This window comes from Protopterus annectens, chromosome 4.part0 (assembly GCF_019279795.1).
Source record: "Protopterus annectens isolate FY-2018-M chromosome 4.part0, PAN1.0, whole genome shotgun sequence".
Lineage (NCBI taxonomy): Eukaryota > Metazoa > Chordata > Ceratodontiformes > Protopteridae > Protopterus > Protopterus annectens.
In genome coordinates, this window is record NC_056733.1 from 1,901,313,522 (window position 1) to 1,901,337,436 (window position 23,915).

At 41.2% G+C, this 23,915-nt stretch overlaps 1 protein-coding gene across 1 annotated transcript in view; it reads left to right on the forward strand.

The window, feature by feature from the left end:
- The window catches only part of CTNNA1 (catenin alpha 1), a gene marked incomplete in the record, with an annotated part of 2,307,982 nt that overhangs the window by 1,264,656 nt on the left and 1,019,411 nt on the right, over positions 1 to 23,915 (forward strand). The window contains 1 exon segment of the mRNA XM_044069565.1: positions 20,635 to 20,787. Coding sequence (XP_043925500.1) covers positions 20,635 to 20,787 — 153 coding nt within the window.

Below are 23,915 nucleotides of genomic sequence, written 5' to 3' on the forward strand. Positions count from 1 at the left end.
TATAAAATTATATATATATATATATATATATATACACACACATACATATACATATATGCAGTCCTAGAAATTCAGAACTGTTTGAAAAGAGTCATCAAGAAGTCCCACCAGATCAAATATGATCCGGGTTTTACTCAAGATTCTTTTTAGTACCCCAAAAGACAGGGGACTGGAGACCCATTTTGGATCTCAGCCAGTTCAACAAGGCAGTTCAGCAAACCAAATTCCAGATGGTCTCTATAGTCAGTATTTCGTTTCTTCGGAAAAGACTGTTTGATGGGATGTGCTTTATAGATCTTCAGGATCCATATTACCATATAAAAGTGGGCAAATGCTCCTGGAGATTCCTGCTCTTCCCACTGGGAGCCAGTCATTTCCAGTTCAGAGTACTGCTCTTTGGTCTCACCACAGCCTCTAGAGCGTTTACCAAATGCATGGCAGTGGTAGCAGGTCACCTCAGACTTCACTACTTTGAGTTTATCCTTATCTCGATGACAGGCTCCTTACCGCTACCACCGGGCGTCAACTAGAATAGGCAAAAGATTACACCCAGTGTCTTTGCACTTCATTGGGCATTTCAGTAAGTTATGAAAAGTCAACTCTACAACCTACTGAACAATTGGAATTTATCGGAGCCCTAATAAACACTGTTAGGGGAATCACTTCACTCCTGGTATACCGGGTTCAAAAGATCAGATTCCAAGTTAACCATATAGTTTGGAGCAAAAGTGTTCCAGCTAGGTTCATCCTACAGGCACTGGGCTCGATAGCAGCCTCTATAACTCTAGTTCCCTTGGCCAGAAATCACACACAGATTCTACAATGGCTTCTAGCATACCAATGGTCATTATTGAGTCAGCCGATGTCATACCACATCTTGATCACCAATTGCTGCAAACAAGACCTGTCTTGGTGGCTCCATTCCAGTGAAATTCTTTCGGGCTGTCCTTTCATCCTTCCACAGCCCCAAGCTCTAATGACCATGGATGCTTCCCTGATAGGGTGGAGGGGCATTATCTGGGAAGGACTGTCCAAGATACTTGGTCCCAACAGGAAGCCAGTTTGCACATCAGTGTTCTAGAGATGAGGGTGGTGCTCTTGGCATTCCAAGCATTTCAAGATGTCCTCCCCTTGGGAACAGTGGCAATTCAGAAAGACCTGGTGCTGGTGTGGTACCTCAACAAACAAGGGAGAACCAAATCTTACCTACTTTAAGATGCCCTCAGAGTCTGGCAATGAGTGATTCTTCCAACCGCTTTCTAATGGCAAAGCACATTCCAGGGCACTCCAGTGTGGTAGCAGACAAACTTTGCAGAACTATTCTAATGCCTCACAAGTGGTCTCCATCCTGTGGTGATGGAGAAGATATTCTGCCACTGGGGTCAACATTTCTGTGATCTGTTTACGTCCCCCTGAGCAACAAGTGCAGTACTTACTTTGCCCTAATCCCCCACTGGGGGAGTCACTTAGAGATGCTCTTCTCCATGCCCCCCCCCAGTCTCCTGTATGCCTTTACCCCAACTACTCTGATATCCCGGTTTCTAAAGAAAGCCAAGAGGTTAGAGAACATCATCTTCATTACTCCATTCTGGCCTCTGCAGGTTTGTTTTCCCTTCGTATGGCCTTATCTGCTTTGGAAAACTTGGATTCTGGACCCAACTCCAGATCTGTTATCTCATCCAGAAGGTATGGTTCATCCAAATCTCCAACATCTCAAACTCACTGCATGACTTCTCCAGTTCCCATGATTGCCAGGCATTCTTCCCTTTCCTCGCCCATCTGTCAAATCATCTTGGCCCATTGCAAGCCTTCTACCTGCTCCAGAGTAAATGGGAACAATTTACTAGATGGTCTTTTAACAATGATTTAGACCCTTCTACAGCTCCTGTGCATAACGTATTGATTTTCTGGCTGATCTTTATCAAATTGGCTCTTCAGCCTCCACCATTTGGGTCCATCTAAATGCGATATCTAGTTTCAGTATTGGTTTAGATGGTTCTTCAGTTATGTCACACATACTTTGTAAAGCTTTTTTTGAAGTGTCCTAATGTTAAGGCCTCCATTTAAAGAGCCCACTGCCCCTTGGCGTTTGCGCTCAGTTCTGCCATCTCTTACTCTTTTCCCCTTTTGAACTATCAGCTACTTATGACTTAAAATTTCTCACTTGGAAAACTTTTTTATTAGCTATTACTTACACAAGAATATTGGAAATTTAAGTCTTATCCTACAAAATCCCCCGTATATATTTCACACGGACAGGGTTTCTCTCGGGACTAATCCTTTCTTCTTGCCAAAGGTAGTATCAGAATCTAATATCAATCAAACGTTGCACGTACCGGTCTTTCTCCCTAATTTCTCCAACAAGGGAGAGTACTGTCTACACTTGGTAGACGTTCACAGGCAATTATGTTTTTATCTTCACAGAACAAAGGATTTCACAAAATATGACCCAACTGTTTGTTGTCTTTTCCTCACTTTCCTTGCATATAACCCATTTTACAAGGTTACCTTAGCTAAATCTCAGAGATTGTATCATATTTATCTGTCATTCAAAGGGACTTCACCCACCATGCCGTGTGAAAGCCCACTCGACTAGAGTTGAAACAGCTTTTGTGTTTTTTTCATGCCAGAGGTTCTTTAGATGACATTTGTGCAGCAGCCACATGGTTGTCATCTCATACTTTAATCACTCATTACAAACTGGACCAGGTCTCTAAGGGACGTTCATCATTCAGTTTGATGGTGCAGAGGAATATTCTTATGTGAGACCTCAAAGATTTAGGTAGCTAGGGACTCTGTCCCACAGTCGAGGATTACGTGAGGATTGATATCATCAGATAAAGAAGTTGTCTTTCCATAACGTTCCGTCTGTGTTGTCTATCTTCACTAATCCTTGACATCCTCCCTCCCCCAGCCTGTGACTTAGTGGATTGAATTTTTCTGAGACTGTCTTCATAATAGGGGCACAGATCTGGTCTCTTATTGTTTATTTACTCTGTCTGCCACTAATTTATTCAAACTTGATCTGAGTTAATTTACAGAGGAGCATTCTGTATAGACCCTAGCTCGAGAGTTTGGAAGGCATGAGCTGAAGTAAATGCCAGAGTTGGTTCTGAGGCTCTGAACCAAGCCTACTGTCAAGCATTAGTGAAGATAGACAACACAGATGGAACATTATGGTAAGATGCAACTTTTCTGTGGCTGAAAGATTTGACCAAAGGACAAGTACTTTATTCCATGGTCAGGTCAAAAATTGTAATTTATTCCCAGGGAAGCTTAGCCAGCAGTAGTCAGACGATCAGAAAAGTAGCAAAAGCGTATCTTTCTTTTAATTGAAAAAATAACAGTAAAAAGCACTTTTAAACACTTTCCCTATTCCCAAAAAGCAAAATAAGCATAGTTTCTCTACCAAAAAAGTAATTTTAAACAACTTTTAACTTTTTACCAAAAAAGTAGAAAAGTGCGTTTGTTTAAAAGTACATAGAAGTCACAAGACTATCCTTTTCCATACTTAAAAATACTTGTTAAGAAAAAGTTATGCTTTAAGTGAAAAAGTAATATGCAAGTTTTTTGTTCCACCGGAAGGGAACTTATCTGCCCAGCAATCGATCAATGTTAGCAGACAGTCAATCCTGAAATGCCCACAGAGGAGTGACCTCAGTGGCAGAAAAGCTCTGAAGGGCTTGACACCCAAACCTGACATTTTAGTTAGCTCAGGTTGAGCTAATGATTTGAGTGTGTGGAAGTTCAAGCTCTGGAAGCTGGCCAGCTGTTGTATCCTGTGCAATATGTAACCCATATACATAAGCCTGCTATGGCAGTGAATCATGATGATAATAAGCTACAAATGCTTTTTTCTATGTAATGAAGAAAGTACAGATGGAACATATATGAAAATCTGATCCCATGTCAAGGGCTGTAAATATGACCACTAAGGCGTTAACTTTAATGTTCAGTTTGGGGTCATTATAGATAACAAGCTCTTAAGGCAAGTATGTCCTCCATAATGAAGTGTTCTTGAATAAGATGTCATGATTGTTTTATATGAAATATGACTCTGCATGCAAACATAGGGTGGAAAGCACAGAATCTCTGGTCTTCACTACTCGTTGCCTACAATTTTACATCATAAGAAAGACATTTATAACTAAATGGAAGGAGGTTTCACTTTTTAAAAAAACCTTTATTTGCAGAAATTGGTTAATACAATATGCAAAACACTTTTAAATACCTTTTTTTGGCAACTGAAGTGACATTTTGGAAGGGGGATGTGGGAAGGATGTTGAGAAAAAAGGACAGCATTGATCTGTGATTATAGTGGGAACTTAACTTTCTTATCCAGTGTTCATTTTTGTCTGATTCAACAAACAGGACAGAATCCATAGCTATATAATTTCCTAGGTGGAATTGAGGAAGAATTTTCCTGAGGAAGAATTTTCTTGAGAACAGCAGAGCCAACAGAGGAATGAGCTCTGGATTGTACATCCAGTTTATAAAGAGAGAGAAAGTTCTACACTGTAGACCAAGTTAGCAGCTGCAGAAATCTCATCAGTAGGAAATTGACACTGAAAATCTATATAAGCTGCTACTGCCCTTGTCGAATGAGCTGTTTTTTAGGGGGCAACTCAACTTTTCATAAACAAAGGAAATACAACTTGATAGCCATCTTTAGAGGGTGATTTTTGAGACCCCCCCAGTCCCAGTTTTGATTTGGATACAGCAGTGAATTGGTCTTCTGTTCTGAAGTCTTTAGTTCTATGCAAGTAAAATCTAAGTTGTCTATGAACATCAGCTGTAGTGCGCACCCTCCGTTTTTGGAAAGTTTTGCAAAGAATGCAGGTAAATTGATTGATGTTGGATTTGGATGCCACTTTAGGAAGCAAAGACCCTGTCTTTGTGAAAGACCAAATTATGGTGGTTTGCATGAAAGAGCCTGTAGTTCTCAAATTCTCTTAGAAGTAAGTGCTACCAAAAACATAATTTTCCATGTCAAGTTTTGGATGCACAGAAGCTGCTTATTAAAAGGGGTTGTGTGAGGGCTTGGAACATCCATGTGTTCCATGGAGGGACAGATTGTTGTATTGGCGTCTGAAGAAGAAAAGTTCCTTTAAGAAAGGCTTTAGATACTTTTAACTAAGTTATGGGAGTGTTATGACCTAATTGAAAATTAGAAATGACTGCAAGTTGAACTTTGTAGAGAAACCAGAACCTCTGGAATAATTCAGACAGGAATTCTAAATTGGAGGGGGCGTTGAGAAGATACTGCTCTCATTTCCAGGATATTGACGTGAAGGCTGGTCTCTAAGGGTGGCCAAGTACCTTGGACAGTCTTCCCCTCATAACTCCCCCCTGCACCCGAAAATGGAAGTGTCCATGGTTTCTACTGCTGTAGGAGTAATGGGAGAGAATGAACAACCTGTTAAGTCCATGGAAGTGGCACACTACTTGATGTGGGTTCTTTACACTGTCAGCCTGAACAGGGTGTTTAGGTGATGAGGTTGGGACCATTAGAGTGAGAAAGGACATTGAGGAGCCCTCATATAAAATCTGGATGGTAGGAGCTACAGTGATGGCTGATACCATAAGCCCTCGAAGTTTTGAAATTAGCCATGCTGGTGGACTCAGAAATTCAAGTATATATATAATTGGTATGTTTTTCAAGAAAAGTTGGCTTTATTTGTAGGTTTTATTTTGTACCTGACAAAACTAATATAAAGTAGCAGAAAGAATACTAAGCATACACGTTAATGGAGAAGGATTCTTTTGATAGGGATGACTACAGTTAGGGGTACAAAGAATAGACAAGGGGGCTGGAGTTTACTGGAGGAAGCTGGCAAAGGAACCAATGTATTGGGCGCAAATAAGTAGCGAGGGAATGTTAGTATGAGAAGAGGCCAGAAAGATGTTTGGACTGCAGCCTAGCAGTTTTGCTCCTTGTCAAGGATTGATGTCCATATAGGCAAAGAGAAAGGGATAGGGAAATCCTAAATGAAAGGGATAAGTAGGACATATAAAATATTGCACAGTAACTACAGGAATCAGTCAGAAAAGATTGGGAAGAGAGATTAGGTAAGCAATTTGCAAGGAAACAGTTGTGGGATTTATGTATGGCTCCCAAATATGTAAAATCTAGATCTAGAATTTTTGTTGAAGTGTTTGCATAGGTACATTTTATACCCCAAGCAGACTCCAAATACTTTTCCTTCAAGTAGATGGCAACGTTAGAGGTGTAAGGGAGAGAGAGAGGTATCTGGGAGCATATTTTCTGAGTGTAGTGAGTTGGCAGACTTTAAAAATTCCCTACGGAGTACTCTGTCAGGAATACTAAGTGAGCAAATGAGTGTAACTAAGGAAATTATTTTTTGAGCTGGAGTACAGGATCTGATTTGCTTAGACATGGTAAGGCCTTAAGCTTAATTGTGGTGGATGCCAAAAAGCCATACTTGTAAATATTGTAAGTAAGAAATAAAACAGGAAGGATCTTTAGAAAAGGTTAAGTAAGAGTAAATTGCATACGAAAAATGGAAGTTGTGGAAATGTTTTGGAGGAGGAATGAGGCTTAAGAGGCGGTAGGAAGTGAACAATTTATGTATTGTTGGTTTGATTGTATTTTATGTAACAATGTATGTCTTGTGTAATGCTTGTAAATGTGAACTTAATATGGTTTGATTTACTTTTAAATAGATAAGTTTGCATATTTCACAACTGATCATTCAGTAGAGGTTTTTTTTTAATATGAAAGCATGAGGAATGCTTTGGCATCTGTTTCCTCTTGTGAGGAAAAGTTTACTTTTCCTAGTTTTGTTTTGTTGTATTTCTCAAATCAGTACTCATTGCTTTAAATGTGTGTGACTGTAGATACTACATCCAGTGCTTCTGCCACTGCTACTGTTTTAGGGAGACTTGCCTAGCTGTGTTATCACAACTTCCCAAAAGATGTCATTGACATTTTGTATTCTACCTTGGACAGAGAATTAGCTTTTGGAACTTCTGTTTCAGAGCTCACCAAAAAGTGTTATAAGAAGAGCAAAGCTGATTTAGGGACTCTTTGAGTTTTCAGCCCACCTTTTCTAAGTTATCCAAGAGATTCTCTGCTCCCTCGTCTAACTTTGGAAAAAAATAAAAATAGTTAAAAAGCAATGGCAGAGATGTTTTAACAAAATCAGGAACCCCAAAACAAAGGACAGTCATAATTCAGAATGAGTATGCAAGAGGCCTTGCCCCTCCCCAACCCTTGGCAGTTCCTTTATCCTTCCAGAAGGTTTGAATCTCCATTTCTCTCTCTGGAAACAGATTGTGTCAGAAACTGGGTCCTAAATGTGAACCATCTGGGCTACAGATGGCAGTGGGAGGGACTTCTTCCTGTTCAGGTGATTCCTAGTCCATTGAGCAGACCAGACTCTCCTCTTGCCTCCTGTGTTATGTTGAATGTTGTCTTGGGGGTAATAGAAGACTGTTCCTTCTCCCAGTTAGGGAAAGAATTTTACTCCAGAATGTTTTTAGTGCCAAAGAAAATTCTTGGGAGACCAGTTCTGGATCTTTCTTTCCTGAAGCAGTTTGTGATAGTGCCGTATTCTAAAATGCTTTCACTGTACATCCTGTTACCCTTCGTTCATCATTCGAGTTTTGTAGTATCCCCAGATTTAAGATGCATATTACATTTCTATTCATCCATATTTCAGGCATTTCTTAAGATTGTGTCTGGATCTCATTATCACTTCTCTGCCTTAACCCTTAGGTCTGTCTACTGGTCAGAGTTTTCGCAAAATGTCTAGCTCCTGTGATAGCCTCCTGCAGGCTGTAGTTTATCCACATTTTTCCATATTTAGGGGATTTGCTTTTCTTTGCAGAATCTGTTCTGAAAGTATCAGGAATTTCTCTCCAGTCAGAGATTTCTTGGACAGGCTGGGATTCCAAGAAAATATTCAGAAGTTTTTTTTATTCCCGTTTAACAGGATCGTGTTACTGGAGGGTGTGGTAGACACATAATTACAAAGAGATTTTCATCCACAGGGAAAAAGTAGATCTATATTTAGATCTATTCAAGGGGTATTCCACTCATTCTTCTGTCTCAATGAGGCAATACCTCAAGATTCTGGGTTTCATGGCCTCCATGATTCTCATACCTCTTGTTTCAAGGCTCCACATGAAAAAGATACAATAATATCTGAAATCCCTTTGGTTCCGGTATCAGCATCCACTGTCTCTTCAAATTCCAGTTCTCAGATGTGTAAAAAGGGGGAAATACATCGGTGGAGACATCAAATCCAGATGTCCTTTTCCCATGTTGCAGTATTCATAACATGAGGGAGATTTCCACCTAGGTGACCCGAATATCTGGCCAGTATACCAAACACTTAAGCTACTGCAAGGTACCTGCGACATTGCACATAAAACGGCCAGGCACTAGCCATAAAAATTGTCTGCATGTATCACCCAAAGAACTTCTGTGCCGCCAGTCAGAACAACATCTTCCAGCTGTCTGTCTGATCACTGAAACTTTTATCTTCTTTTCAGGTAAGTGACCCAATTGGGAAGCTTTAACGCTTTTGCTACTCCTTGCTTGTTAGAGATTGTCCTCCAAGAAGGGCAAGTGGCACTGTGGAAGACAGATTCTACACATAGATGGCCATGACCAGTGTCTTTTGTCTGGGGCCGATCACTATTACAAAGCCTGTGCCATTTGTCCCCAAAACACTCTGTAGTCCTCTGTCCACCCTTAATTTATACCTTGAGAATCATGTCTAGCACTAGGTGTCTGCTGGTCCATCGGTTGAACCCCCGAAGAAAAAGACAAAAGATGAGGCCTGAATCTTCAGCTGCACCTCGGTTCTTGGCCATCCCTCTCAAGGCCGATGAAGACCCAGAGGTACGTATGGTGTTGGGTACTGATCTAGAAGCCTCTAGGGGAGGGTTCCTACAGCAAATCCACAGAGATGTTGCAGATGCCCTTTTTGAACGATAAGGGGGAACCAGAGCTCGCTCCTAACATTCCTCACAGTACCTCCCCTGCGCTTTCCATTGAGTTTATGCCCATGTCCAGTCTGGAGCCCAGGCCTACGGCCACACTTAATTCCTTCCCAGCCTAGGGTAGGCCTTCCTGTCAAGAAAAAATAAAAACATGTCTCCCAGTCTAGTCTTCCTCAGACTAGCAAGGTTTTTCCTCAAGGGACTTTGAATGTTTTCCTGGCACTTGTACCTTTCACCTTGCATCCTTCTATTCCAGCATCTCCTATGTCGTCTCCTCCATCTGCTGAACTTGAGGCCTCAGAGGAAGACTATTCATCCACTGATGAATCCCTGGCTTACTCCACTCAAATTGATTCTCCTCTGTAATATGCCTCCTCTGACCTGGATTCCAGCGGTGGCGATTGTGCAGCATAAGATATTTCCTTTGGAGAAACTATCTCTAAAATGAGGGACTACTAATGGGAAAGCTCAAGTCTCAGTGGTACAGAAGACAATGATGGAGGCAAGGTGCTGACCAAAACTCATAACCAACAAAAGCAAAGCACGAGTCCTTAGAGGTTAGCAACAAAAACAAAGCACCAGCGGTACAGAAGAGGTATTATGACCTCTTAAAAACTAACACTCCTTCAGTCATCCCTCATGTCTTTCCCGCCTTTCAAGATGTTTTTCTTGCAGCATCTAAAAATCCTGATTCTCAACTTCCTGCTCCTAAAACACCAGACAGGTTTTATAAGGTGCCTGGTAGTTACCTGTATAAATGTCCTCTTGCAGACCCAACTGTGATCTTTGTGTGCTGACAAAACTTCCAAATTACTGCCCTCCACCAATCCCCTCCCGTCAGATAAGGAAGTTAAAATTGAGAGAATTGGTAAAAAGGTCTATACCTCCTCCACACTGGCCTTCAGAGCATTAATTATCAGGCACACATGTCCAAGTATGTTCTGGCTCTAGTTTCACACGGATCCAAACTGCTGACTGATCTCCCAGACTCTTGAGCAAAAACCCAACTTTCTTCTCTCTTGGGACTGTCTTCCCAGGGTACCAGACATTCCATTAAGTGTAGTTATGATGCAGCAGAGGTGTCTGCTACATCAGCAGCTTCTGGTTTGGTCCTCAGAGGATATTCCTGGCTGAGGTTGCAGCCTTGGCCTGAGGATTTCAAGGCAAAGATTATGGGTTCACCTCTGGACATTGCTGCCCTTTTTTATTCTAATGCTGCAGCCCTCTTCAAATTCCTTCAAGAGAAAGGAAAATAAGTTTGGGCACTTAAACCTATTTTTGTATCCTAGTTCCTAGATTTCATAGGAACTACCCTTCTAGAACTAATTGTGTAAGAAAAGATCCATACATCTTCCTAACAACACAAGACCACACTTGGTAGAGGTGGTCTAGATTTCGGTCATCCCCGGTTCAAAAGGCCCCCGTTCCAGACAAGCCAGGTAGTCTGACTACCTGACAACCTCCTCAGAAATCCCCTTTTCCCAGCACCTTTCTCACTCCCTTTCAATTTGGACAAGCATTACCACAGATGAATGTGCCCTGTCCATTGTACTAAGAGGACATTATATGACTTGGAAATCCAGTCATCCCTTTGTTGGGGATTCCACAACCTCCAAATGACCAGATCCACCTTTTCCCTCAAGTCATTCAAGACTTGCATGCAGTAGGAACCATACAAGGAGGTTCCCGCTTTGGAGAGTGGAAAAGGGTTCTATTCCAGAATGTTCTTAGTTCCCAGGAAAGATGGCCTTTGGAGACCAGTTTTAGACTTGTCCCAACTCAGTTTATTCCTTCATTTACCCTCCTTCAGGATACGTACCCTGAAAAACTGTTCCCTCTCTCGTTACCCCAGGCTTACATGGTTTCCTTAGACATAAAGGATGCATACCTTTCCATTCCTATCCAGCCTCTGTTCAGGAAATTCTTAAATTTTTCTGTTGCTTCCTGTCATTTTCAGTTCTGTGCTTTGGTCTTTGGACTCTCTGTATGGCACCAAAGGTATTCACAGTGTTTGGCTTCTGTCATTGCCTTTTGTGGACTCCAAGGGATTCTCATTTACCCTTAACTGGATGACCTGCTCATTCAAACAATGTCCAGTCACCTTGCAACAGAACCTTCAAACCACCATTTCCTTGCTTCTCAGTCTGGGTTTCGCCCTCCACTATAGAAAGTCTTCCCTAACTCCCTCTCAGGACCAGGTTTTTCTGGGTTGCAGGATAAGGAAAAGACCTCATGATGGCCTTCCTACCTTCACAAAAGCTGCAGTCTCTGCAGACTTAATTCCTTCAGTTGCTTCCTCTACTTTATATGACTGCCAGAGAATTCTTCAGGTTGCTAGGCTTCATGGCTTCGGTTATACCAATGCTACCCCTAGCCAGACTCCACATGTGAAAATGCTAGCTGTACTTGAAAACACTCTGGTCCCAACATGTTCATCCTCTAGAATTTGTCCTACTTCTGTGTTACCTAAAGAAGGAATTGCATTGGTGGATTCACCAAATTTCTCGGAACCCATGACCTCCCCTGCAGCCACTTCCCCCTATTCAGGAAATGTGTGCAGATGCATCAGATCTGTGGTGGGGGGTAACCCTGGGAAACCTAAAAGTCCAAGGCCTATGGTCCCCCTCCATAAAGAAGCAACACATCATAAAAAAAGAGGGCTCTGATTCTGGCCCTTCAAGCCTTCAGGTCATCTCTCCTTCCAGGACTTTTGAAGCTGTTCAGAGACAACACTACTGTTCTCTGGTATGAGAGCAAGTGGGGGGGGGGGCAAAGTTCTAACTACTTTGCAGTTTAGCAAACCAAGCCTTGGGTGATTGCTGTTCAAGCAAAGGTAACATTATATGTGGTATATGTCCCATCAGCTCAGAAATGTTCAGGCAAGCACTCTGAGCAGATCCATGACACAAGCCTATGAATGGATGATCCACAGGGATATGTTTTTGGACGTTCTTCACCTGTGGGGTACACCTCTACCACTGGGTGAAGCAGTCAGCTACTTCAGTAAAGTCTTTTTAGATATTCTAGACAGTCTTGCCCCCACATTTGCCAAAAGAGTAAAGCCTAACCATGCCCCATGGCTAACTAAACCTCCAGGGATAAAGCCTGGAAGGAATGGCATAGAAGTAGAACCCCACAACTTGAACTCAGATATAAACAACTCTGTAACAATGCCAAAAAGCAAGTCGTAATGATAAAAAAGGTATTTATCCACTAAACTCACTACCCAACAAAATAACCCCAAATTGTTCCATAACTCTTTCCTCTCTCCTAAATCCTGATACTTAACACAACCCTTCCCCATCTCCTGACAAAGACCCCTCAAGAAATTGCCCAATCCTTCAATTCTAATTTTATTGATACAATCCAAAAACTTGTTAATGATTTCTCTCTACAAACTAACAGTGTAATCAGCAACATAAATGACAATACACTCCCCCCCCACATCAATTGCAATTCCAACAAAAACCCATCCACTCCTCTATTTACATTACAACCAGTACCCACCTCTCTAATTTGTAAACTGCTCTCAAAACTAAAACCATGCTCCCCCTCTTCTGATGGCGTTCCAGCTGAATACCTGAAACTTGCAACAGAATTCTATAGCTCTTCCAATTAGCATTCTCATTAACCGATCAATCTCTGAATCGTATGTCCCACAACTATGAAAAAAATCAATTTACTCCCCTTCACAAAGGCAGTAACACCAGTGATCTCACTACCAGCCCATCTCCATATTTTCATCTCTATCTAAAATTTTAGAAAAGTGTATTCATTCTTAATTGCTAAAACATTTCACAGACAATAACCTACTCGCACCCACCCAACATGGTTTTCATCCAGCACACACAGCACATCAGCAGCTTTACTTTCATTTACCAACACTGTATACAAAGCTCTTGATGCAGGCCTACTAACATCAGTGATCCTACTAGACCTGTCAAAAGCTTTTGATAGTGTCTCACTAAAAACTACTTTTACAACTTGAGACCATAAATTGCTCCCTACACATGCTAACCTGGTTCCATAACTATCTACACAACCGAAAACTATCTGTTAGATGATAAGAGTAAGCAATCAGATTACCTACTCAACAATACAGGCGTTCCCCAAGGGTCTGTTCTTGGGCCCTTGCTTTTTAACATATTTATTAGTAATCTCCATAAAGCATCCCTGCAAAGTACACTAATTCAATACGTGGACGATTCGACAATAATTACATCCTCTCTAACAACATCTCAGACCTCCTAAAGTTAACACAAAAAATGCATTTACTTCCATCAAATTCTGACTTAATGAAGCTCAGCTGCTACTTAATCCCAAAAAATCAAAACTTTTACTCTTCAGAAACAAACATCTAACTCTAGATTATAAAATATTCTCTCAAAACAGTACAGAAATTGAAATTATAAAAACAGCCAAACTACTTGGCATCACAATTGATGACAAACTATCCTTTGAGAATCATATACTCATCTCAATCAAAAAGACCCATTTTAAGCTTGGCAAACTGTATAGGCATAAACTCTATTTGGGCAAGTCTACCAACTTGAAACTAGCTAATAGTCTACTTCTACCCTTCCTCCTCTATGGTTGCCCTATTTTCACTAACCTACACACACCTCTCCTGAACAAACTGCAGTCATGCTACTATAAAATAGCCAAGTTTGTATCCAACATGCTAACTCGCACACATTGCATGGCCATTAAATCTATAAACTGGTTTGAGTTCCTGCATTACCTACATTACTCCCAACTTAATCTTACCCACAAACTACTAAGTAATCCACACTCCTGCCCATCCCTTCAAACTATAATACAAACACACACCCCTACTCAGCATCTTGGGTCCTCTAACAAACTGCTCTTAACCATAACTAAACCCAACAAAAGAGCTCTACAATGTCCCTATTCCCATGCCATTGCCAAACTTTGGAATGTGCGCTCCCTCTCTTACTCAACTAGACTCTTTAAAAACATTTAAATTTGCACTAAAAGAACACTCTCAATAACCTTGTCTGTTATAGTCATAGAATTAAACCACCTTAAATGTTTTGGCCACTATACACTATAAATACTTTTACTAACTTAAAATAGTTGCAATTTAAACCATCTGTCTCTGTATCCAATCTCTCTTGCTTTCTTTATTTCTGTGGCTGAATAAACAGAATTGATTAAACAGTATTCTTACTTATGAGAATATATAAACAGAATTACTAAAAATCTAACACACTGGGTTTATTTTCTTGTATTGTATACATCTATAATATGTGTTTGTCTTTTATATCTATTTCAGTTTGTATTGTGTAAAAACTTTCTTGACTTTCAAAGTTAAGCTGATGTTATGTAAAAATTACTATGATTGTATGGAGCTTTTCTCCCCGTGCCTCCACTGAAAATGGATCATTGGCCCCGTGAACTTTCCCGGTCAACAAATGTCGATAAGTAATAAATAAATAAAAGGCGTCCTTCGCATCAGACCTCCCAGGAAACTTCTTCCTCCTGCCTGGGACCTAAATTTTGTGTTGGAAAAACTGACCCAGACTCCCTTTGAGCCTGCTGCCTCCTCTTCCGTAAAACTCTACACTTGGAAAAGTGTTTTGTTAGTAACCATTACTTCTGCTAGGTGAGTTTTAGAACTCCAGGCTTTAATGGCTTCTCAACATTTTCTGATTTTTTTTTCACAAGGATAGGGTGTCCCTGTGTACTAGCCCTTCCTTTATGCCTAAAGTAGTTAATGACTTGGCCCTCAGTCAGCCTATTCATCTACACACCTTTTACTTTTCTCAAAACTCCAGTGAGAGGGTGCTGCACACTTTAGATGCACACAGACAACTTAGATTTTATCTGGCCAAGACCAAACCATTTAGAAAGGCTGTGCAATTGTTTCCTTTCACCCCAGGGCACGGGTTTATACCTGTCTCTAAACAAACTTTCATCTTGGATCTCAAAGGCAATTACCTTTTGCTGTCTCTCTCAGGGAAAAACTTTCTTCCTAAATGAAGGCCCATTCATCTAGTTCTGTGGCCTCCTCTGGAGCCTTCTTTAAAGGATTGGACACTACTACTATCATAGAAGCAGCTACTTGGTCCTCTGTTCATACCTTTACAAAACACTATAAACTGCTGGGTTCCATTTCCAGATCCAGAGCAGGATTTGTTAGAGCAATTCTGCATGGATTTGTGGAGATTTCCTGTGCCCCCCCTTTCACTCACGAGCTTTGGTGCTCTCCCTCTTGTTGTGAATACTGCAACATGGAAGTAGGACATAGAATAGCTGTGTAAAACGTTACCATAGCTACAGATGTCTTTCTCTTCCATGTTGCAGTATTCTATCCCACCCTCCTTCCCCTTGGTTCATGCTCTTCCTTGGATATGTCTTTGAATTTTCTTTTTGCTTTTTATCATTGAACTGATGTTCTGACTAGGGCATTCATTTCTGAGGATGGTTTGTGCAGACATCACTTTTATGGCCGATGCTTGACTGTTTTGTGTGCAACATCGCAGTATTTGGTATACTGGCCAGACGTTCTGGTCGCCTAGACAATCTCCCCCATGTTATGAATACTGCAATTTGGAAGAGAACGACATCTATGATTGTGGTGAGATTTTACACAACTATTCTCTTTCCCATTATTCCCTCCTGCTCCAAAACAGTCACCAGATGCCTTGGACTTTGCTTGGAGAACAGTGTCAGTGGGCGGAAAAATGCAGGGTCTTCAGGCCAAATAATACAAATCAAGACACAAGAGAATGCTAGCTCTTTTATAAATGCTCCCAAGTCTTTGAATTGTCTGTTGTCCCCTAGACCTTGCTGAGTGTTTTACAAGACAGTACCACAGTGATGTGGTACATAAGCTTCAAGCCTACCCCGTATGCAGAATAGTCATGTTAATACAGGATCTAGCTTTACAGCACATTCTTACTGTATAGGGCATCTTGCATTCCATCTGAGCAAAATTTTGTGGTAGACAAACTGAGCAACACCTGGATAAATGCTCGCAAATGGAAACTGAAGTAGGGGGTCTTCCAAGGTTTCATAATCTGTGAGAATTTCCTCAGATAGACCTTTTTGTTTCCTGTCCTTAAACTGGCAACATTCTGCTCCAGGACTTTATGCAAGATGGCTTTGAAGACAGATACCTTTTCTTTTCCTTGGGCAGGAGTGTTCCTGTATGCTTTTCCACGATATTCAAGATATCTTTGAAGATTTAAAATGACTCCCCAGAGGTAATCGGGGTGCCTTCCCTCTGACCCAGGCAACATTGTTTTTTTTTTTCCTCCTCTTAGAATTGGCCAGGGGCAGTTACCACAAGCTTCCTCAGACTAGATTTTATCACAAGATCAGAGGTAAACAGCTATGACTGACTGCCTTGGCTGCCTATGTGATACATTCTCTATACATCTTAGGAACCTGTTTTTTGAGAATGTGCTAATAGAAAAAGGTTTTCTCATCAGTGCCAATAAAAGAACCAACATCCATTCAGTGCTAATGTTTCTCTGGCACTATAGTATTTGTGTAAGTTACTATCCTATGGCCTATTTTATTCCTCTACAGAGGCGTAGCTCATTCATCTGGCACTGGTCACTGAAGTATCACCCCACCATCCCGCTCATCGAGGACTGGCTTTCTGCAGCAGCCAAATGCACACACAGCATCCCTGGCTCTTTAAGTGAAGAGCAAAAATAAAAGAAAAAAAAAAACTTTTGTCAAACTGTAAAGTCATTTGGTGCATTGGCTTCTACAACAGCCAATCCAGGGCCCCCACCAACTCTTTGAAGAGCAAAAAAAGACTTCAGCAAACTGTTGAAAGCTGATTGTTACTGGTATATCATTTGGTTTCCTACAGATTCTACATTCCAGCCTCTGATGCTCTTCAGTTGAAGAGTGCAAAAAAAATGCCGAACTGCTTTTGTTGTGGCATTTTGGTACATAGAATAAAAGCTGCAGGAACTCTTAGATATTAAGCCCTCTAACACTTTCTATCTGCAGCATTTGCCTCCTTCACCCCACCTTTGCTGCACTACTCCTCTATTGTCAAGAGTCATTTGTTGGGCTTTTCAGCTTGTCTGCCCCTGGTGCCCTCTCTTTCAATGCATTCTTATGTCAAAATTTCATAAAAGCAGCAACTCCAATTGGGATCTTAAAATTTGTTGTTGAAGCTAACACTTCATTTGAACCAGCTCATCAGGCTAACATAAGATTACTTACTGCAAGAAAAGTATGTTTGTTACAAGCTCTTGTGTGTGTCAACTTTATCTCGTATTCCACACAGAGTTTCTTTAACTAATCCTATGTTAATGCTTAAAGTGGTGTCCATGTTTACCTTAAGGTGGTCTTAATTTCAAGACCCCAAAAATGGAGAAAGGATACTGCATACCTTGGAAGCCACAGACAACTCTGGTTCTTTCTTGATGGAACAAAATCTTTAGAACTTCTGATCATTTCTTGTGAAGGTAAAAAGAAGGGACAACCTTTAAACAGAGAATTTCCAAATAGTTGTTTCAGGCTATAATCTTTTGTTCTCGCCACAACAAACGTATTCCAGGCACAGTCAGGGCTCAACTGTGTACAAGGGCCATTGCTTCATCTATGGCTTTTTGGAAAAGGTTGGCCTTGAAGTATTCTAGATGGAGCAACTTGGTCTTATGTTCATACTTTTACAAGACACACTAAGCTGGATTCCTTCTCCAGGTCTAGGGCATGCTGTACTAGGACCATTCTCCAGGAGTCCCTGGACTCTTCCCCTTCCATCTCCCAGTTACTTTATGCTGTGATAATCTATGCAAAAAGCTAAGGCTACTGTAGCAATGGTCAGAATGGTGAGTGTAGTACAGTTGTCTAAGTAGATGTTTGAACGTTCACTGCTGCAGTAGCCACTCCCTCCCTTCCCATTGCTTGTGTTTATGCCATGGTGTAGACATGTATTTTCCATTTCCTAGCAGTGTCCTCTCAGGGATTAGCCTCCCTCTTTCGGTTGGCATGAAAGCTTTGAAGGGTTTGGTGTCCAAACTTGAGTTTTTTAATCAGCTGAGCTTGACTAATGGTTGGGTGCGTGGAAGGTGCCTTGAAGCTGTGGAAGCTGGCAGCCTGCTGTATTCTACAGAGAATATAACCCATATAGCTAAGGCTACTGCAGCAGCAGCAATCATTCTAACATCTGTTGTTAATGGTAAGTTTACTTACGCAACAGTACTTTAAGCCAATTGAGTCATTTTTTTTTTTCTCCAAGGGTGATTTAATTCTGTTTGAGGGAGTACAGAGAAACTTGACTAAACATAAGGCTCTGTCACCTTAGAAAAATGGAAGCCATGAGTTTGAAACTTCTGGATTACAAAATAAACAGGATGAGATCCTGGAGCTCAAAATTCGTTCTGTTAAAAAGAAGAGCTAATTTAGTTAGACTTTAGCTGAAATGCACTCCCACAGAAGTCTGCTTTACTGAATAAGCGAAGCTATATAAATTAAAGAAAGCTTTTTGCAAACTATGTACAGGTTTACCTGGAATACTAAGATAATGCAGTAGTTTACTACTTGCATTTTGGAAGAATAGAGTGAAAAGTGATCATTGGAGTTTTGGAAAGAAAGGAGCATTAAACTGAAAAACAAATCATGTCAATGTGGCAGTCCTTACCTGGCTATTTTGGGGTAAAGCAGATTACACAGTAGTACTGCGTGTGTGGTGGACTTACTGATTCAAGGCTATTAGTGTTATGCAGAACTTTTCTTCCATGTTCTGATATTAATTGTTCTAGGTTTGATTATGTAATTCATGGTACTCATTTTCTGATAGAGCCTTTCTCTGTAGTTGATTTCAGTAAGTGGTGGGATGCCACTTTTATTTACTAAAAGTGGGGAATTTATTAAAATTATAGAAATTTTGCAGAGTAGACTATACCTTGAAAGTGCAAAATATACATTATAGATTCCCTGTTGTGCATTTTTAGAGGAAAAGTAGAAAATATTTTTTTCTTAAAATAGTGTAAGGCATTTACCTTTTCTGTGCACACACGTATGCATTTATGTGTTACGTTTAGATATTTTTTCTTCAAACCTGGACACTACTGCAATCCATTTTCAGGGAGTAACTGTGGAGTTGTGACATGGTATTACAGTGTTAGGACTGCCTTCTTTGTAAGAAAAAAAAGCTAACTAGGCAAAACTACTTATCCGTCTGTTACCCATAGACTACTTTCATATCAATCAGCCTGTTTGTTTCCTCCTTGGGTAAGACCTGTTTGTAACAAACAGCCATAGATGTTTTCTAGAGATGCACTGTGTCGCTTGAGTGCCTGTTTTGCCTTCCGCTCTAGAAAGGCATGCATGCTAACATTCAGTCCCACCCCACCAATATTGTTGCTTATTGCAGCTTGGTAGTGTCAGGAACACATCATGGCCCATGTGATGCATGTTAGTAACACTTCATTGTGCAGGGTGTAGCTTCACAGTATTCTAGACTAACTGCTCCCTTCTGCCTATGGTGGCTAAGTGGAAGTTGGCTACTGATTGTTACCCTCCTTGATTTCTGTCTTGTGTAATTGTTTTCTCAGGTGCATGGGCCACAAATTCTATCCCTGGCTGTCCAGAAATACAAACCTATTTGCCTTGGAGCTAGTCTGGTCGTTGTACTTTCCTCATGTTTGCTGCTTGTGTTTTACTGAGTTGCGATTTGTGTATGAAAAAAAATTGATAACTTCAGACTGCTTAACTAGAGAAAAGCTTGCTTGTACTTGGGCTAGCTTCCTGTGTTTTACTGAGTTGTGTTTTGTGCATGAAGACTGCCTTTATTCAGTTTATCTGTACATCATATTAAAGTGTAATATGATATAGGCTTTTAGATTTGTACTGTTGTATTCATAATGATTAGGCAAAGTTAGTATGACTGAAGCAATATATTATCAGCAACACCATGATATGTTGGCTTCATTTAAAAAAATGGGTACTGCTCTTGCCATATAATCCCCTTGCTCCAAAGGGAATAAGTGGGCTTGTAAGGCTTTCACTACTGAGAGAGGTGAATAAACATTATGAAAAAAGGGATGGACTAAGGGGGGAAAAAACTTGAAGGGTAAATTTCCCAACACCCAGGATTCAGTGACTTTGAAATGCTAAAGCCACACTATATAGATGAAGTGTCTTTGAATAAGTAAAGTCACTGAATCCTGACCCAAGTATACTTTTGAACATAACACGTGTATTTCTATGTATGTTCCTTAACTGTTCAGAGTACAGTAACTTGAATGACAATGCAGAGTTAGTGCCGAATTGTATTTCATGCATGTGAATTGCCGAAGATGACACTTCAAATTCTACGGCTGATCACACGTACAGGATCTGTTTTGGATGGAGGGTGAGGGGTTTTACCCTCTTTATAAAGTGCAACTGTGGTGTTGGAATGACAGGTGTACAGACTGCATCGCATCCCCTCCCCTCATGGAGGTATATAGGGGACATGGCCCTCTACGGAACAACTTGTTAGATATGTTGGAATGTCAAATTTGGTTGTGGCATTCCAGGCAGTAAGTTTTCATGGTCTTGGATCTGTCAGTTATGGTTCAGTGATTTGTTAGGATCCTTTGGATGCAGTTTGCAATTTTCTCTATTTAATTCTTTATCAATTTTGCATTGTTAAAATATATGTTTTTTTTTTTTTTTTTTAACTAGTTACGCAAAGCTGTCATGGATCATGTTTCTGACTCTTTCTTGGAGACCAACGTTCCTCTTCTTGTTCTGATTGAAGCTGCAAAAAATGGAAATGAGAAGGAAGTTAAAGAATATGCTCAGGTTTTTCGAGAGCATGCTAACAAATTGATTGAGGTAAGAAATTTATTTTGTAACTTTCAGGTGAGAATTGGTTCATGCTTGTGTTAGTCTTGGATTTCCCCCTGTTGATTCCTGATCAGTCAGGGAACTAACTCTTTGCCGATTATTACTACAGTCTGCTTTAGTGCTGAGAACTAGGTGGCAGTTGCCATCTCTCCATCATTTATTTGATGTGTAGTGTCTTAGCGTGCGTTCTTCTGCCTACTTGAAGGTCTCTGACAGCAAACCCATTGGCACATAAGACAGTGTCAATCCATACATTGGTGACTTAAGGTGAATGTAGTGTTTAAAGCCCTTGGTGGTGTCAAAGGATGGGAGGGAGAAATGAGCTGTTAATGCCTATATCCCATTCTCAAAGGGATTGCTTTGGGGTGGAGATGCCTACTGGAGGGTGGGAATTGAGCTGCAGAAGTGGTGGCTGTCCAGAGCAGTTTACACTTAAAATCTGTCCACTTGGTGTTGGACGGAGTGCACTTGCCAGCACCCTGTATGGCTGTGTTGGATACAGTGCCCATGCTCAGAATATAAGGGGAGGACTTCAAGCGTAAGTAATACCTGAATCTCTGACGCTTCACATCTGCTTTGTCCACTATGAGCAATTCTTTGTGGTGCATTACTTAACATAAGGTAGAGTATTAAAAAAAAAAAAAGAGTACCCTTGACACTGAATCCCAAAATGTAGAATTCTTCACTCTAATTCCAAATAGTAGAATATATTGCACTGTCAACTAAATATTGATCTAATGTCAATCTTCACGTAATCCTTGAATGGGCTCTGTTCCATGCTTCGGAACCGACTTTGCTGTTATTTCAGCTCGCACCTTCCAAAACTCTCAGGCTAAGCTGTACCCATAATGTTCCTTCCCAAATCACCTCAGATCTTGTTTGCTGCTTCATAGTGCCAGATGTGTTCACTCTGAGCTCTCAAGCGAAAGCTGTTCTTTAAATTGCAAGTTAAACTCTCTTTAAGTTTCTTCTTTCTGACCTTTATCTCGTATATCTGTACTTACCCACTCTTAACTGAAATATTGCTTGAAACCACCACGAGGAAGAAAATTTTGAATCTTTTTATTAATAAAAACAAGCGCTTCCCTTAATTTAGCTTGTTTGTGCATGTGTTTTTGTTTGATCTGCCATTAGGTAGTTCTTTGCAAGTGCAGTCGTTGGTACTTTATTCCCTTTTACCTTTGGGTATTTTTAAATGTCATAGCTGGTATTTTCTCCCTACTTTCCAATACTTGGCTTAAAAAAAAAAAGCCCTTTCCTCTCCCTCACTTAGTATGTGTGTGTGTGTGTGTGTGTGTGTGTGTGTGTGTGTATGTGTATTGTGGCCCCTGTGTTTTTGTAATGGCTGACAAACCCCTCCAAAGGCACTTCTGGGTTCAAGAGGTGTCAAAAATATAACAGAAAGATGCCAAATTTGGATGGAGACACACTGTGTATACTGTCTTGGGGTGGTCCATCTTCAGGAGGACTGTGCTATCTCTCATAACTTTAGCCACATGACTCATTAAATGTAAAAATAAGCTAGTTTTGAAAGGTTTATTTAAGTCAGACTTTGAGGCCTTATGTGGTCCAAAAACTGAAGTCAGTTCATTTTCCTCTTCGACCAAACCTAAGAAAAGTCAGTCTGTGCTGACACCTTCATTGGAACTGCCAACTAAAATTGCCAAGTTTTCCTTAGTGCCAACAGCTTCTTCGGAACCACTGGGCACAAATGTTCAGTCCTTGGTGCCAGTGCCAAAGACATCAGTGCCAACGCAAACTAAAGATACATCGGTTCCGACCAAGCTTCTGGAACTGAAGGATCCTTCACTCATATTTGTACTGTGTACCAGATATTCTCCCACAGTGGATCCTTTTGTGGACATTCCTCCCGTCCTTTTTTGGATCTATGTCCACCAAAATCGCTATTGGCTTCCTCAGTTCAGTCCACCAACTCTTTGAATCTGACGTTATGAAATTGGTGGATCAGCTCCTTTGGCGAGGGGGATTACCCCCTTGCTCGGTTCTTAGCAATGTTAGCTCTGGAACCTTGCCATCTTCCACACCACTGATTATATTCCTCCAACTCCATCTGAATTTTCAGAACCCTTGGTGCCGACTGTCCCAGCTTCGACTGCTTCTGTGCCAGTCAGAGCCTCTTTTCCAGCAACAATAGCTACACTGAACTATTCGGGTCTCTTGGACTTGGAGATCTCCCGGAGTCTAGGCTTCGCTACTAGTTCTGAGGGATGGGGTTCAGCTTTGATTGTTTTGGAGCAGTCCATGCTCTTCAGTGCATCTGCATATGTAAACTCAACTCTGGGTTCGGAGGCAGCTTCCTCTGTGCAGGATAAGGACCACGGTTCTGAAGGAGTCTATTTCAGTTCTGAGCTCCCATCCCTCTACAGGGGGCTTTTGTGTTCCAAGCCATGGAAGTGGGCCTTGTCCATGGTGGACAGTCTGTGCTATCCCTGTTCCAAACCTCTTGTCCATCCCCTCAGCAGGAGCTTCCTGCAGTCTCTTCCCTGGAACAGAGGGCACAAAAGTCTCAGGATCAAATCACATTGGTTTTGTCCTCTTCGGATATCTCTACAGAACACCCCACCGAAGAGTCACCTTCAAAGAGTAAGTGCAAGCGGAAGCGCTTTGACTCCCCTGAAGAGTCCTTCACAGAAGATACCAATTTTGTTGAGGGGGAAGGTTCCCCTAAGTCACCCTCCTGAAGAAGAATCCTTCAGGGACATCCTAGAAATTCTTAGAGGGGTGTCTGGACTACCCTTCAGGCGTCCTCGAAGGAATCTGTATACCTGGAGGCTTTTTGTGCCCAGCTGTCTACCTCTTGGATCTCTCTGCCCGCTGACCATCTTAAGCTGATCACTCAGCGAGCTTGGAAGTTGCCTGACTCTATTGAGCCAATCCCAAAGAGACCTGACTGTATTCTCTCTGCCTCTCAGGATCAGTAACTCTGGGCCAAAGAAATTGCTGTGGACGCCATGGTGGTAGTGGCAGCCAACAAGAAGGAACTTGCCAACGAAAGTCCAACTATTCATCTTCCTAATAGAGTCTAGGACAATGGATGGCTGTGGGAAGCATGTATACGCTTCGACCTTTGCTCTCAGGTCCGTGAGTTACATGGC